The 16,192-nt window shown below is 37.4% G+C and overlaps 1 protein-coding gene across 3 annotated transcripts in view; it reads left to right on the forward strand.

The window, feature by feature from the left end:
- LOC121316717 (mitogen-activated protein kinase kinase kinase 4-like) overlaps positions 1-7,962 on the forward strand; it is a 53,970-nt gene extending 46,008 nt beyond the window's left edge. For 2 of the 3 annotated variants that reach the window (XM_041251818.1, XM_041251820.1), the window contains exons 17-27: positions 955-1,071; positions 2,268-2,368; positions 2,824-2,904; positions 3,400-3,591; positions 4,049-4,119; positions 4,340-4,456; positions 4,928-5,087; positions 5,460-5,582; positions 5,952-6,058; positions 6,446-6,625; positions 6,728-7,962. In XM_041251818.1, the coding sequence (XP_041107752.1) occupies positions 955-1,071; positions 2,268-2,368; positions 2,824-2,904; positions 3,400-3,591; positions 4,049-4,119; positions 4,340-4,456; positions 4,928-5,087; positions 5,460-5,582; positions 5,952-6,058; positions 6,446-6,625; positions 6,728-6,748 (1,270 nt within the window). In that variant the 3' untranslated portion in view covers positions 6,749-7,962. The remainder of the gene's footprint in view (positions 1-954; positions 1,072-2,267; positions 2,369-2,823; positions 2,905-3,399; positions 3,592-4,048; positions 4,120-4,339; positions 4,457-4,927; positions 5,088-5,459; positions 5,583-5,951; positions 6,059-6,445; positions 6,626-6,727) is intronic. The other variant, XM_041251819.1, reaches the window with a different exon arrangement.
- Positions 7,963-16,192: the final 8,230 nt, after the last annotated feature.

The raw sequence follows: 16,192 nt of genomic DNA on the forward strand, positions 1-16,192 counted from the left end.
AATTGTTGCTGTTTTTTTTTGTACACATTTTTGTATTGTGAATATGATAAATTGAAATACAGTATTTCAGTAGAACTTAAATAACAATGTGGTTACAATTGTAGCATTATAATATAGGTCACAACATAACATCGTTTTTATTTTTTCCAATGGCAGCATTATACAAGTATGAATAACATGTTTTACGATGGCAGCATTATAATAACATTATAATACTTGTGCAGGCATATCACTTTTTAGAAACTACTTTTTGTGTGATAGATTTCAAAGCAGATGCACTTCAAACCCTCATCAATGCCAACGTCTTTATCTAGCACGTATACATCAGAAAACCTGCGTCGCAAACATTCAATCCCGTCATATACAGTATCTTCCCCAGTTTCAAGCACGGGTGTTTATATGAATTATTATCAATAAATAATAAATAGGTAATTTTGACCAGAACTAAGCCTGACGAGGCTTCCTTACAACCTTTAACACCAACAAATAAATACAAAAATCTTCTTTTATTCTCTGTAGATACACATGCATCAATTTTTCACTCTTAGCTGTGTGTATACAGATGACGTGGTCTGTCAAGCACATTTCTTAGGGACTGCTGCCAGTAAAAAATAAAACTGCATGCACTTTTACAATAGTGTTCTTATTTTTTCATTGAAGCACATTAAAAAGACAGTTAAACATTGCAGTTGCACGTTTAAGCGCCTCCACGCTATTCTCACGGGAGTGACAAATTTGGACTTGCATGTGCTCCACGTGGAAATCGCAGGATAAGCAGCTTGGTGGTTAAAAACAGATTAAAATAACTATAGTAATGATTTCTACATTTTCATTTTTACATTTAGTCTTAGCTCCCTTTTTTTTCCCCCATATGCAACATAAATCCACTATCCTGTCTTATTCTTAATTCCTGGAGAAGAGGTAGTGTTCCTCAAGTGTGTTTTCTCACCACAGTTCTAGGAGCCTCCCGTGTGACCTTCGGAACCAGTCGAGCACTACTGTCACCCGCCCCACCCCAGTCGCTGGGGACCCTATTCACCCCAAACCTGTCAGCAGCACTAATGACATCAGGTAGCTCCACCCACCACACCTCCTTTCCTGAGCAAGACTGGCACTGTCAGCAAGTCTGCCCTGTGAATTGTGGTTTGGCTGCTGCTTTGCCAGTGTTACTGTTTTGGCTTTGTCGCTTGCACCATAAGGGCTGTGGCATGCACAGATGTTTAATCTTTTGAAATTCAATATCAGTAAGCTACAGGAGGCAAGTTTTAAATCGGCTGTACCTCTGCTTTTTGGCTTGGCCTCCTGTGAGTTTTCTTTTACCCTGTCCAGTTACAGGCAGAGAAACTTTTTTTTTTTTTTTTTAAATGCCAATTTTTAAGGTTTCTAGAAATGTCTGTTTTTGGTTTTAATTTCTAAAACTGATTTTTTTTTTTAAAGATACTTGTGCTATTGCAGGATATGAAGGTTTAGTACAGTTTAATCCATTGAATTAATACATGTTATTGTTTTTCTAGGCATGAACTTCTAAAGATAGCAAGTTTTTTTTATGGTTTGCACTACCATGTGTACAGAGTTCTCGCACGTTCAGCTTATCAAAAACAAACAAACAAAAAAAAAATGAACTTGCTGTTGTACTGGACTAAAATAAATAAAAAATAAATAAATCAGTTCAGTACATTTTAAATGGTGCATGAACTATGGACAAAACTTGCTGTTGTATTTCTTCAGTGACTTGAACAAATCCACCATGAAAATGCTTCAGGTTTTGTTAGATTTTCTTGGCATTCTCCATGAATCGTGGCTATAATTATAAATGTTTCGTGTATGGAAGTCCTGTGTGTTTCTGTACTGTACATTTTCAGCATTTGTTGCCTTGACTTCATTATTTCCACATGTGCTAAATAAAAAATGATTATCAGTATTCAGAAGTTAAATAGCATTGGCTGCAATACTCTATGTAAAGCTAGTAGATGTATTATATTTACGCTTGTTCAAACTTCATTTTGCTGTTTGTTCTTTCTGCAAAAGGTGCAAAAATGCTACCATATTGAATGTTGTTCTTGGCCACAAGGTGGCACAAAAGCCTTATTCACTAAGAAGGGTAAATCTTTCTATTTAAATCTTTAATTTTACTCTTTTATTGCATAAACTTCAAGACTGCATGTTTCTTTTCTGAAAACTTTTCACTGAAAGTGGCAATGGGCAAGCCCTCTTGTTTAAGAAACAGAGATTTCCAGATAATCTTATTTTCTTTCTTTCCTTCACAGAGGCACCAACCTACCTGAAAACGACAGGCTCACTTCAGTTGCGGCCGAGCTGCAGTTCAAATCCTTGAGTCGACACTCGAGCCCCACTGAGGATCGCGAGGGTGAGAGGAATTGCAGAATTGCAAGGGTTCAAATTAAATGAGTTGGTGGTCTCAGTTTAGTTCAGTGCACATGTGGATTTATAATACAAATGGGAACATCTGCAATTACCACATCAACCCTAACTAGCAGTGCTGTGTTTCCAATAGTACCGCTGTTGAATCGAGGTGGCCCAGTTAAGTTTCAAGTACAATACTACAGAAAGGAGATTGAGACCAGGATCCACTGATTTTTATTTGTTATCAATTTACAGAAAGTTGCAAAAAAATCTTTTTTTAAGCCAGACTCCTGCCTTATGATGTAAAATGTTTTATTTTTAATTCCTATTCCCTTGATTTTGTTTGTTTGCTGTTTGGCAGTGATGACGTTTCTCTGCTCTGCCCACTCCTGTCTCCCTGGTATATGTTTCCCATTGTAGTCACAAGCACAGTAAAGTACATCTTATTGATCTTATCAGAACCCACATATCCGAAGGGAGACCCCAGTGCTACAGCGCGAAAGAGCTGGGAGCTGCGCACATTTATCAGCCAGTCGAAGGGTAAGTAGCCAGCATACCTACCTCCTATAGATGTTGATATACTGAGGAGAAATAGCTTTACCCAAGAACATAAATATCCATGTGTTGGTCGACATATCCATCTGTGTATAATCACTTTTAAACCAATCTGGATTACAAAGGTTTCTGCACAGCAATCTGTTACGTTAATAATGGATTGATGAGTACAGTAATAGAAGCAGTTATTTGTGCATTATGTTGAATGCTGTCTTTTTTAAATTTGTTTTTATTGTGCTTTATTTTGGAAGTATCAAATACTACTATTTTAAATATTATGTTCGACCTTGAATTTGGAAAAGGGAAGTATCTAATGCTATCGATTTTTAGTTCCTCACTTTTGTTTGAGCACAAAAAAGCACACATTTTAAAGCAAAACAAGATGAGAATAGCAACAGAGAGAACCCTAAATCCCATGTTTATTATGAAGCCTGGTTTACCTCACTGCTGCTTAGCCTTCCCTGCTCTCCCCTCGCTCAGACACGGCTGCAAAACAGAGTCCCATGGAGGCTGTTCGGAAGTCACTCAAGCAGTTCGAGCAGGAGAGATACCGGATGATGAAGCAGAAGAACATCATTGGCCAAGTGTGCAGCACCCCCAAATCATACGACAACGTCATGCACGTGGGGTTAAGGAAAGTCACATTTAAGTGGCAGAGAGGCAACAAGATAGGTAACGATTGGAAAGTAACAGTTATCTACTTGTAAAAGCATGTAACCGATACTGCAGCAGTAAACTAATTCATCCCCCTTCTTCTGTTCAGAAGTGTTTGTTTTTTTTTTTATGTAAAAATATCTGTAGCATGGCAACACAAACACGGTTGTTTCTGATTTCCCAGTGTAGGTTTGCTGTGAAAAACATTATGACACAATTTTGGAAATAGTCATCTCAGTATATAATGCTGACTGTGAAACATGGGCCTGCTTGTAGCGTTTGGTATTTGCAGTACACACATAACTTGCATCTGTTGGAAAATGAAGGCTTTTGTTAAAAAATGATAGCATTGTATTTGACCTACGCAGCAGGATAGTAGCTAGTGTTGCTCTTAAATGTAGCAGGAACAGGTTACAAACAATTGTACCGGGAGTTATGGAACTTCTGGATCACACAGGCTCTTTACATTTTCCAGGTGAAGGGCAATATGGGAAAGTGTATACATGTATTAACGTTGACACCGGTGAATTGATGGCAATGAAAGAGGTAAGCATGTGTTAGAATTGTGCTTTTTCTTGACTCTTGATTTGTAGGTTTATTGGATATTACCCAGTGTGTGTCTTTATTTTTATACAGGTGTTTTCTACAGGTAACACTTAATATACAGTGTATATGTTTTATACTTCTACTTCCCAATTCTGATTCGATCTCATATGTCTAAAGGAAAGTGTGGTTAAAAATACTGATTTCATGTTTGGTCTTCCAGATCAGATTCCAGCCGAATGATCACAAAACGATAAAAGAGACGGCGGATGAGTTAAAAATCTTTGAAGGCATCAAGCATCCCAACCTGGTTCGGTACTTCGGTGTGGAGCTGCATCGGGTGAATAGCGCATTGTCAGGGACGCAGGGCATGAGCATGCCTGTGTGTAATTGTACTTTGCTGACTGCTGATACGAGCCTTCCTCTGTGTCTGCTGCAATGGCTGTTTGCATGCTTTTAGTAAGTCCTTTACCCCACTGCAGCTGGAAGAGTTGTTGTGGCTGCTGTTCATGAAAGCTAACAGCTGGGTATGTCTGAAGTTTTTACTTCATGCTGCAGTTTCTTAGAGTAGAATTGCTCAACTTTTGCTTTGGCTTTCCACATTTCGCATTGCTAACATTTTAGGTATTCTAGGAAGTTGCCACTTGCTTGGCTTTCTAGCATGACCTAATTACATCCACAAGATGACGTTTTTTGTAAAGGCACCCCCTGCAAGCCAAGTATATCTTACGTAAGAGGGGTCTATTTAATTATCTAAACGTTGGCGGATCTAAACACTGCTGCTAATGAATGTTGTGTTCCTTGCAAACAGGAAGAGATGTACATCTTTATGGAGTACTGTGATGAAGGCACCCTGGAGGAGGTGGCAAGGCTGGGCCTTCAAGAACATGTAATCCGTCTCTACAGCAAGCAGATCACTACCGCCATCAATGTGTTACACGAACATGGCATCGTGCATCGGGATATTAAAGGTAGGCGTGCTCGGGATGTGAATGACTCGGTTTTCTGGTTCTCAAGGTGTAAGTAACAACGTTGATATAATCATTTGTATGAATGACACTATCTTCCCACCTAGCCGTTTCTTTTATGCTCCAGAGTGCAATGAACCATGTTGCTGCTGCCTCTCAGTGTATTCAAGAGAAATCTTGCGGCATCCCTTTTCTTCTTGACTTCACTTTTGTTGTTCTTTCATGAAGCCTTTAATACATTCAGTATATATTTCAAATATTGTATGTTTCTGTATTCAGGAAAGCATGCAATCAATGTAATTCAAAGTAATTTTAATTCATCTGAGTGAATTATTTATTTTTAATGAATTTTTTATTTTTATTTTATTTTCTTAGGGGCCAATATCTTCTTGACATCATCTGGATTAATTAAACTGGGAGATTTTGGATGTTCAGTGAAGTTAAAAAACAATGCCCAGACTATGCCTGGGGAGGTAAATAGTACTCTTGGAACAGCAGGTAAGCCTAAAGATTCATGGGAATACAATACAATCTGTTACATTTAGTTTTAATTAACCCCCCGCAAACACCCTACACATTTCTTAACATTATCCCTATTTATATGCACGGTCTAATCCGGTGCAAGCTACCTATTTAAGGAAGTGATTCTGAAATCCTCTCTGTGCTGCATGTAAACCACTTTCGAGCTAGAATTGGGTTGAAAGTTGAATCAGATTCAATTGCATAGGTTCAGAAGTAGCAATTCCTCAAACTGATTGAGTTTGTAAAGTAAATGCTGCACATTTTTACAACGATTCAAAAGAATCAATTCCAAAAACGTGGATTCCTTGAGCATGCAAATGTGATAATACTGATATCATTGTGCAGCTTACATGGCTCCTGAAGTGATTACAAGAGCGAAGGGTGAAGGACACGGTCGAGCTGCAGACATCTGGAGCCTCGGGTGTGTCCTCATAGAGATGGTCACAGGCAAGGTAAGGACTTGTCCGCACTGCTGTCATAAAGACAGCAAGCATTACGAAGTGTTAGCTTTTAAAATCATTCATTCTTATGACTGCAAATATGCTGTAGAGGTGTGCTAACTACAAAAAAGTGAAATGCCTTTCTCTAATTAGATGTTTTGACCTACCCCCAGTTGAAGCTTTTTATGCATGTTCTTTTCTTGACATGTATTCACCTTTTTTAAATTTATTTTTTAATAACATTGTTATGATTTGTTTTGATTAGGGCTTTTGGTAATTGCCTCACAACATGCTGCAAAACTGTAGCTGTTACCAAATCTACTCTTTCTGACAAGGGATAATTGGTAACAGTAGGACAGGAACTTGTTGCTAACTGTGTTTGTAACTGTTTGTCTGAAGCGTCCCTGGCATGAGTACGAACACAACTTTCAGATCATGTACAAGGTGGGGATGGGCCACAAACCCCCCATCCCTGAGAAACTGAGTACAGAGGGCAAAGACTTCCTTACTCACTGCCTGGAGAGTGAGCCAAAGCAACGATGGACAGCCAGCCAGCTCCTGGATCATACATTCGTCAAGGTGAGACTTCTCTAAAAAGAAACTAAAATCTAACTGCCACCTGACTGTGTGCACTGTACAATAAGGAAGGATCAATATAACGATTTTTGTTTTTAATTTCAGGTTTGCACAGATGAAGAATGAAGTTGAAATTGGCCCTAACAATATGCTCTGACACATGGGGAAGAAAATACAAATCACTACTGTATGTAATATTTACAAGGAATGTCTTCAGAGCTAAGGATAAGCTAACCACCCATCCCATTTACAGAGATCGGCAAGCCCAACTGGGCAGCTGAGATACAGGTCTTTTTATTTTTGTTCTCTCTTTTTGTACATAAAGCTAGATTGGTAATACCTGTATATAGAATTGTAAAGCTTAATAGCCAAGTAAAGACTTGTAATTCAGCTGCCCACTACAGCAACAAGGGTGCAATTAGAATTATTTTTTTCCCCAACCCGTAGTGCTTAAAAACAGTTAACTGGGTTAATTGATCGCCCTCAAACCACCAGGACTTGTCTGAATCACACAAATGGCATTTTGCTCTATTGAAACTGTCCTTGTGTACACAGTCTTTCAGGGATCTACAAAACAGCTGTAAGTCAAATGGATATGCAGCTGAACAACTCAGTTCTGTTTAGGCTGGATCTTGTTGTGTACTTTTGGTCTGATCAAGTTTGATGCATCCTGGCCAGTTGAGGATCTTGAAAAGTATTTAGGGCTAATGGGGCAAATGGGAGCCAGGATCATAATACGGCAAATAGGAACCATGACCATACCTCCTTTTAACTGGCTGCACAGTGTCAAGGGCCACCTTATTAGAAATTAGCACTGTATTTTATGGATCTGCACTGTGACAGACAGGACCTGGGCAACATTAACAGATCTGGGTGGTGGTCAAGCTTAGGAGCTTGTACCCTTGACATTGACTGAACATTGACTGCACCGCTGACTGGAAAATGTCACAATACACTGCTGCTCATGTATAATTAACTGGCACATGTTTGCTCATTTTAATGTTTGCAATGTAAAATAATAATAATAATAATAATAATAATAATAATAATAATAATAATAATAATAATAATAATAATAATAATAATAATAAATAAAAAGCATATAAATACAAAAAAGTTGCATGTTTCAGTAAAAGTGCCATTACTACTGTATATGGACCATCTGTGGTTTAATGATAGCACCCCTGTTCAAGAGAACTGAATCCAGACTAATCGGAGGTAATCTGACCTATGGAAAGAGCAGGCGGTTCTGTTAAATATTCTGGACTGTGGAAGGTGTTTTTAAGCTCCCCTGTTTTGTTGTGCTACACACCTCCTATTTTTTATTTGTACAAACGCACTGACTTCTGTGAACATGTTTTGCCAGCTTCTGTAAGTTTGTTCTGCAAAAACTTATCAAAGAAATACTTTTTTTTTTTTCAATAAATTGTTTATTTTAGGAAACATGTTTGTGAAATTGATTCTAGGCCGTTTTTTGTTTGTTGTTGTTTTGCAGTATAAAGGAGATTGTAGTCCATATGTGGTTAATAACAAGCACCTTTCATAGATTGTAACAACTGTACATCCTGCCCTATATATACAGTAGATACCCTCCATTCAAATACAACATGGTGAATCCTCAAGACCATAGACGTGTTTACAATGCCACACAACTGAAAACGAGTCAATCACACAAGTCAAAGAGACGTTCACTATGCTTTGCATTCTGTTAAAATGAACATGGTCAATACAGTAGGCGTTTTCTGTGCTGAACCCAAAACCAGCAAATCAAGTTAATACACATTACTCAAACTATCAGTTTATAAATATTTATTTAGAAACAAAAGGCAGGAAATCAGGTTAGCATTGAACGATTAATACAGTTAGTACATTGTTTAACTATGAGCACATTATTTATTCCCATCTATTTATTAAATAAAGTAATACTTAGAGAACAGTTTAGATCAAAATGTGTGGGCCCATTCTAGTTCCTGACATGAAAATGTTCTAAATGTTTGGATTAAAACTGTCCTTGTTCTACTGTCTAGCTGGCCCTTTAAAAATTGACTGGAATTGTAAGATGATACTTATTCAAGAGTTGCCAAACTACATTCTGCAGTCTGCAAAACAAATATCATGCCAGCGACTCAAGCCCTGTTGCAGGCTGATATTAGTTTATTTTATCACATGATTCAGCTGCAGACGCAAAAAATGGAAGCACAGAATGTAAACAGTAACCTGTCCGTGGCGAGGCATGGCTTTTAAACTTGTAACTCTAAACACTTCAGTTCAAGCTTATTATAAAACAATGTATATAGATGTTGCTTTACTGTTAAGTGTTTTTATTAACTTGTAAAGGACTGAAGTTTCTTTGTGCTTTTCCTTACTAACAACTCTAGTTTGAAAAAAGGTTTGTACTGTGTTCTGGGTATACACAGTACGATTGCTGTGGTCTATAGTCTGCACATCCAGTTCTTTGTGTTTACGAGAGACTGCCATAAAAAGGGCTAATTATCACTTCAGTGTAGTGGTGGTTTTGTGATTTGGTTCACTTACATGGACAGGGCTGCAAGAGTGAAGGACTCAGGAGAACAGAAGTCCCTGTGACGTCATTTCTGTCCACAACAACATGAGGCCAACAGCATTCCCTCTGAAACAAGTAACCTGTTTCTTTGGTACACTTTCCCAGCTAATACTTAGAAAAAATGGTTTACTCCTGGCATCCAAGCAGCAAGTACTGTTACGCATTCGCTCTGTTGCACTAACCCTTAACAGATTGAGAAATCTGAACACATGTACAGACAAATAAAGGTTGCATTTACCATCACTGAAGATCATTAAGACTAAAGTCTGTGTATACAGATTCAATATATATATGTGGATATCCAACCATGTATCAGAAGTTAACCTGTTGTCAGAGAAATCTGTCAGCTCAATTAATAACAGTTGTACAATTCTACAGCACTCCAGACACTAAAGCTATTTTTATAGGTCAATTCTATGAGCACAACACAGTCTAACCACAATATCTGCATGACTACAAAGTGCAATGCCAAGGAAACCACCAAAGATGATTAGCGCTTGTAGCAGCGACAGGAATGATTCAGGCTTCAATCTTATTAGTACCTTGTTCGTTAGGCAGTTTATTGAAGTTAAAAGCCTTGGTTAACTACTCTATATGGAAACCATCAAGAGACAGCAGCTTTATAAAGCACCAGTGTTGCAACCTGAAAGCTGGCCCAGTGACCAAAAAAATGTAATGTCATTAAAGGTAATTGACGCAGTGCAGGATAAGGTGACGATACACTATGCAATCCGATTGCCTGATTGCATTCACTCGATCACATGCAGTTACAGCTAATCGCTCCTGGTGCAGATGAGGTTTTGCATGTGATGTCACGGAGTCCACGTCTGCCATTATGAGGGTCAAGTGAGTGTTGGTCATAGCCTGCAGCAATCGGAGAATACAGTCGTACGACGGTAGAGAGACTATATTTATTTTTAGTATGCCGGAGACTTGTGCAGTTGGATGCTCAAATAGAAGAGGGAGAAAAGGAGTTTCTTTTTACCGAATTCCTGTCGAAGATAAACGTCATAAGAAGTGGTTATCGGCAATAAGAAGAAAAGATTGGACACTAACTCGGCACACATGACTGTAGCGACACTTCAATTGAGTATTGTTGCTTAATTACTAGTCACAAGAATAAAATTAACAAATAATCAGGTCAATTTTAAAATTCCTTTCAAAGTGTGAACATCATGATTGCTCAAAATAAATATATATTTGTGTGTTTTTTATTATTATTATTATTATTATTATTATTATTATTATTATTATTATTATTATTATTATTGCAGGTGCGCAAGTTTATGTAATTTAACTGTGAACTTGGTAGTTTTTCGGCATTTTTCAGTAGTGTAAACAACATCTGAGGCACTGTATGAGGATCACACGGGCCGATAACTGCTATTTTATTTTTATACCTGTTGAATTCCAGTTGCGTGAGGTGTCTGGTATGTTTGGTTGGTATAATTGTATCCTGAGATATCATACTTGTACTGAACTTGCCTTGTTTATTTGGATTATTTTCTTTAAATCTGTACTCGTACTGAACCTGTATGGTAGTTTTGACAGCTTTGCGGTAATGTTAGACCGTCAAAATGACAGACATGACTCCCTGGGTCACATGACTGCAAAACCTCTATAGCAGGGGTGGCCAACCCTGGTCCTGGAGAGCCTCAGGGTGGCCTGGTTTTTGTTTTACCTGAGCCTCTTAATGATGTAATTGACTTAATAATTGAGCTTAATTGGTAAGAATTATTGTTAGTTCCAGGTATTTAACGATTAATGATTTAGAGCTACCTACAAAACCTGCAGGATTGAGGCTCTCCAGGAACATGGGTTGGCCACCCCTGCTCTATAGCTATCCCAAGTTAACCTTACACTATTGGAATGTATATGCATGTATATATATATATATATATATATATATATATATATATATATATATATATATATATATATATATATATATATATATATATATATATATAATTTATAGGGTGTTGTAAGCTCAAACATACAACGTTTTGATGTTGTGTGTTGCATAGAACATTCAGTATGTGTACATTTAAAATACAAACATGTCTGAACAGTTTATTTCACAGAATGTATCTTACATAATTTCTAAATAATTTTGTTTTTAATAAATATATAAAAAAAATATTAATTGCTATTTTTTCATAAATTGACAGATGAATGATGGATTTGAATGCAGGGTTTTTCTGATATATTTCCTACAGTATTCAAATGTGTGCCATAAATACACAAACAAAACCATCCTTGACTATAAATAAACTAAGCACAAAGGTTAAGTACAGTATATCACAAGTCAATTCACTGAGTTACCCAGCAACCTAACTATCCTCTACTTTCTTACAAGTTGAGAGGCTGTTTCAATTATATATTTTTTGGCTCAGACAGCATTTGGAAAATTAGAACTTTGTGTGTAATAAACAGAACAGACAAAATAGCTGATTCAGCTTGGCTCTGGGTACTAGTGAGTAATACTTTGTTAACGGTATGATTCAAGTAATACAATACCCCAAATTGCTCGCAGAAGATCCATCCGTAGAGAAAGTCAATCTCGAAGTTATAATCGAAGATGACAATGGTGCTCTCCTTTCCAAACTGTCTATAGCTTTCTTGGTCAGTGTAAATTGTACATTCTGTGCCAGACCAGCGTTCTAACAGCATCACCAACTCAAAAAGAGGAAGAGGAAGAGGATGAGGAGGATGATTTATGATTGATAACTTCATAAAAAAAATGAACAAGCAAGCGGTAGCTTTATGGGAATTGTCGATATATTTAGAAATCAGGTTCTTCATGACTGAACTTGATAAAGCAATTTGTTTTAAGAAGCTCCGTGTCGGTATGTCGATGTGTTGGGATGAGAATGTTGAGAACAAAGGAACAAATCAAAAGGAGCTACTTGCTCTTTAATGTTAGGAACACAACTGTCAGCTCTGTGTATACAGTTATAAAGAAACCCCTATTGGAATGTATTAGCAATCTGATTAATCCCTGTATAGACAGGCCTGTTTTTGATTATATAATGTTTATATGTTTCATAATGAATTATATCAGGCTCCCCTTGTTTCACTTTGGTAAACAGAGTCATTGCAGTGCAGCCCTGGTACTTTAAGGTCATCTCACAGTAAAGTTCCACTGAATACACTAACCAACTACCTTCAAATAACAATATAAGACTACTACTACTACTACTACTACTACTACTACTACTACTACTACTACTACTACTACTACTACTACTACTACTAATAATAATAATAATAATATAGTAATAATAATAATAATAACCAGTTACCTTCCTGTAGAATTGCTTGCTGTCTGGCCACAGGACAAGGGTGCATAACCGGAGCAGATTCACAATCATCCCACTCACTATGAACACGCAGCAGATAAAGTGGCAGAGGAGCTGCGACTTCAGAAACCTGAGGATACCCATGTTTCATATAATGCCAGTAATCCGATAGAGGGAAAAAACCCAGCAGCTATTCTTTTGTTTGTGCATTGTGCAGAGATTCTTAGAAATATAGGAACAACAACTTCTAAGTGTGGCACATTTCTCGGAACAGGGTAATGGAAAGATTGAGTGTTAATCATTAGATTTTAAGTTGGAGGGCTTAACACTTCAAACGTTTTCAAAAGCTGTCGTCTCTGAGAAAACGTAATAACAGCAGTATACCATGTTAACTGCAGTATACCAAGTATGGTAAAACACAGAATATGCATGATAAACAGCAGGGATAGTGTAAATAAAAGTATGCAGATACTGTAGAAATACACTGTATTTACAATGCATTGTATTTCTACAGTATTTGGTTAAAATTGCCAGGCAAATCTCTAGAATACTGGTATATTGAATTATTTGTTCATATCTGACAGCATTGCTCAAATGGTAAGAGTACGGTATATCTGTTTAGAATGCCATTTTATAATTTTAACACCTTACACCACCATATAGACAATACTATTAAAATAAGGTATTTTGATCTGAAACTTTATTTCTTACAAATTTGACAGTTGCAATAAGTTATATTGATCTTTAAACTACAGACATATTTCATGTTAATCACGCAAATAGTGGAACTGACAAGATTCATAAATGCTGGATATTCATTGCATGTCTATTCCTGTCACAGCTCTCGCCTCATTATGTCATTTAATAAAATCATGTGTCTCTGCTTAATGCACCTAAATCCAGTGCTCTAGTTAAAGATTCAAAAGGAGAACCTTGCAATAAATGAATCGGATCTGTAGGCTGAAGGGCTGCTCATTACAAGGGTCAAGTTGCTGTTAATACTTCACCAGCAATCTATGACAAGGGCTATTGTAACGGCATAGTGCCTTCAGCCTCAAGGATCCTTTTGTGCTGGAATTCTCTGCAATGTAGCCTTGTCTATTTGATACCTCTGAGAGGTGGATGGTGTAGCAGCCTAGAGATGAAAACAGTAACCCTCTCCCCTTCTGTACAGACATAATTACAAAGAAAACTAACAGAATATGAGTGTGTAAAAATGAATTGGTAAGAAGCAGCTCTTACTACATGTTTCTGCACAATTTTCTGTGTTGTTGTTTGCCTTTCATGGTATTTCAGCATGATTATTACAAAAGAAAATTCTTAAAGAAAAATGTTTGGGTTTTTTTTTTGTGGTTTTATTTTGTCGTAAAAAGGGTGCAATTGTCATGCAGTTTTAAAGAAGTTCTTCCCCCTTCATTCCAGAATCTAAAGTTCTTCCCCTTTCATTCCAGAATCTAAAGGTTCTTCCCTCTTTATTCCAGAATCTAAAAGTTCTTCCCCCTTCATTCCTGAATCTAAAAGTTCTTCCTCCTTCATTCCAGAATCTAAAAGTTTGTCCTTCTTCATTCCAGAATCTAAAAGTTCTTCCCCCTTCAATCCAGGATCTAAAAAAAATCACCATGTTTCAAGCAGCCCATTCCACAGACAGCACTGTTCTGGAGTGTAGATGCTACCTGTGGTTGAAGTACATTGTTTGGTTGGTATCACGGCTGGCTACGTGTTGATGTCACAGACCAGGAAGTATAGACAGGCACAGTACTGCGGGGTGAAGTGCTCAGAGCACGTATTTATTAATCAAATCCAAATTAATTGAAACAAAAACACTTTAACAAAACAAAAAGGCATATACAAACAAGTATCGTGCTGGTCTATCCTTAGCACGAGTATCAATTTTTTCCCTTTGTCACAGATCTCTCTCAGTCCCCTTAATATGAGGGCCAAAGTGCAAAATACCCCCTGGGACTGCATTTTTGATACTGTTTATTGTCATAGTGTAAAGGGCAGTCATCTAATTTCTTAGATAAGAACGTAGAGGGCTCGCTTGTTATTGAATTGTCATCAAAAGAAACTGAGGAATCTCAAGGGCTGTGAATTAGTGAAGGGACTTAAACAGAGCATAAAAATTTAATGTCAACAACATTGGCAAGCTGGGAAATGAACACAAGTTGTGAATTTTGAAAATGTGAAACAACAAGGGAGCATTGTAATGCAATGTAACGATTGGTCTTGAGTCCTTAAATAAGGTAGCTCTACTCTGTTTGAATTAATTAGGACCTTAACTGATAAGTAGCTGAAAAAAGAGAGAAAGACAGAAAAAGGAAGTCAGAGCGTAAGATGCATTTTCTTAGGCAGAAAAGGGGCTATATTTGCATCAGTAGCAGCAATAAAATAGATTTTTGTGAATTGAGGTTCTCGGAATTTTATATTATTGATTGCTACTGTCTAATGAAATTACAAAGACAATAAGATAATTTAGTCACAAAAAAAGTTTTCTTAAAAGTAAAAGAGTCCACTCTGAAAATCATCATGCGTTAACTTTTAATATGATATTAGATAAAAGTTCCAAGCGGCTTGGAACAGCTTTGTCGCAGTAGTTCTGGGCTTCCTGGGCAATCTCAAGGCCGAAAACTATGTGGAGCTGGTTGAGACTCTGGTGAAGAACTACGGCACAATGGGCTGTAGGATGTCCCTCAAAGTCCATATCCTTGATGCTCATCTTGATAAATTCAAGGAGAACATGGGAGCGTACTCGGAGGAGCAAGGCGAGCGCTTCCACCAGGATATGCTGGACTTTGAACGCCGCTACCAAGGACAGTATAACGAGAACATGATGGGAGACTACATTTGGGGGCTGATTCGTGAAAGTGATTTACAGTATAATCGTAAATCCCGAAAAACTACTCACTTCTAAATCTTTTGTAGTCATTTTTGTATTACTTTAGTATAAATACATGTTAATTTGGATTCGTATGTTGTTTTTTGATGACTTTATGTGAACGAAAAGACCGTTTTCTCATTGGAAATAGGTAAATTTCAAAATATCACTGTCCTGGTTTGTGGGGAATAATAGCCATTTTCTATACTTTTGAGGCATAAGCAATTAGGAAATAACACTTACTACCCAGGAACAAAAACTGTGTTACATAGTGTTTTCATTGTTAATTTACAATGTCTTTAAGTTAATAAAGTAACCACAATGTCGTATATGTTTTCACATATCCAATAGACTCCTGGAACCAGTTAAATTCGGATATGGCAGGTCCCACTGTATACAGAACCTTACTCCATTGCAATTGATAACTGTTGTACAGAAATACGTATTTCCCACGACTCTTACTAGATGGGCACATCAAGCATCATGGTTCCCTTTAGGATTTTGTGGCATTTATTATAAAAACTAAGTTGTGTTATTTCCACAGTACATGTATGTTTTAGAGTCTGTACTCAGGAAAATTATGTATGTGACATACAGTACTGCAGGTCTGCCTCCCCAAGCCTAGCTTTCCAATATGCTTTGTTTGCAGGCTGAGAACTAACCTTGGGCAGTGAAGGTGTGTGGTTTCAAAACTCCCTCCTGACAGATCATTTGCATCTGACATTTTTTTTCGCAGCATCAGTTCCTGAGGCAGAAACGATCAAAAAGCTGTGCCAGCAGGTTGCCTGGTGGCTTTCGGAAGTTTTCCTAGAGTCGCTATCTGTTGAAAT

This window comes from Polyodon spathula, chromosome 6, assembly GCF_017654505.1.
Source record: "Polyodon spathula isolate WHYD16114869_AA chromosome 6, ASM1765450v1, whole genome shotgun sequence".
NCBI classification, from domain to species: Eukaryota; Metazoa; Chordata; class Actinopteri; order Acipenseriformes; family Polyodontidae; genus Polyodon; species Polyodon spathula.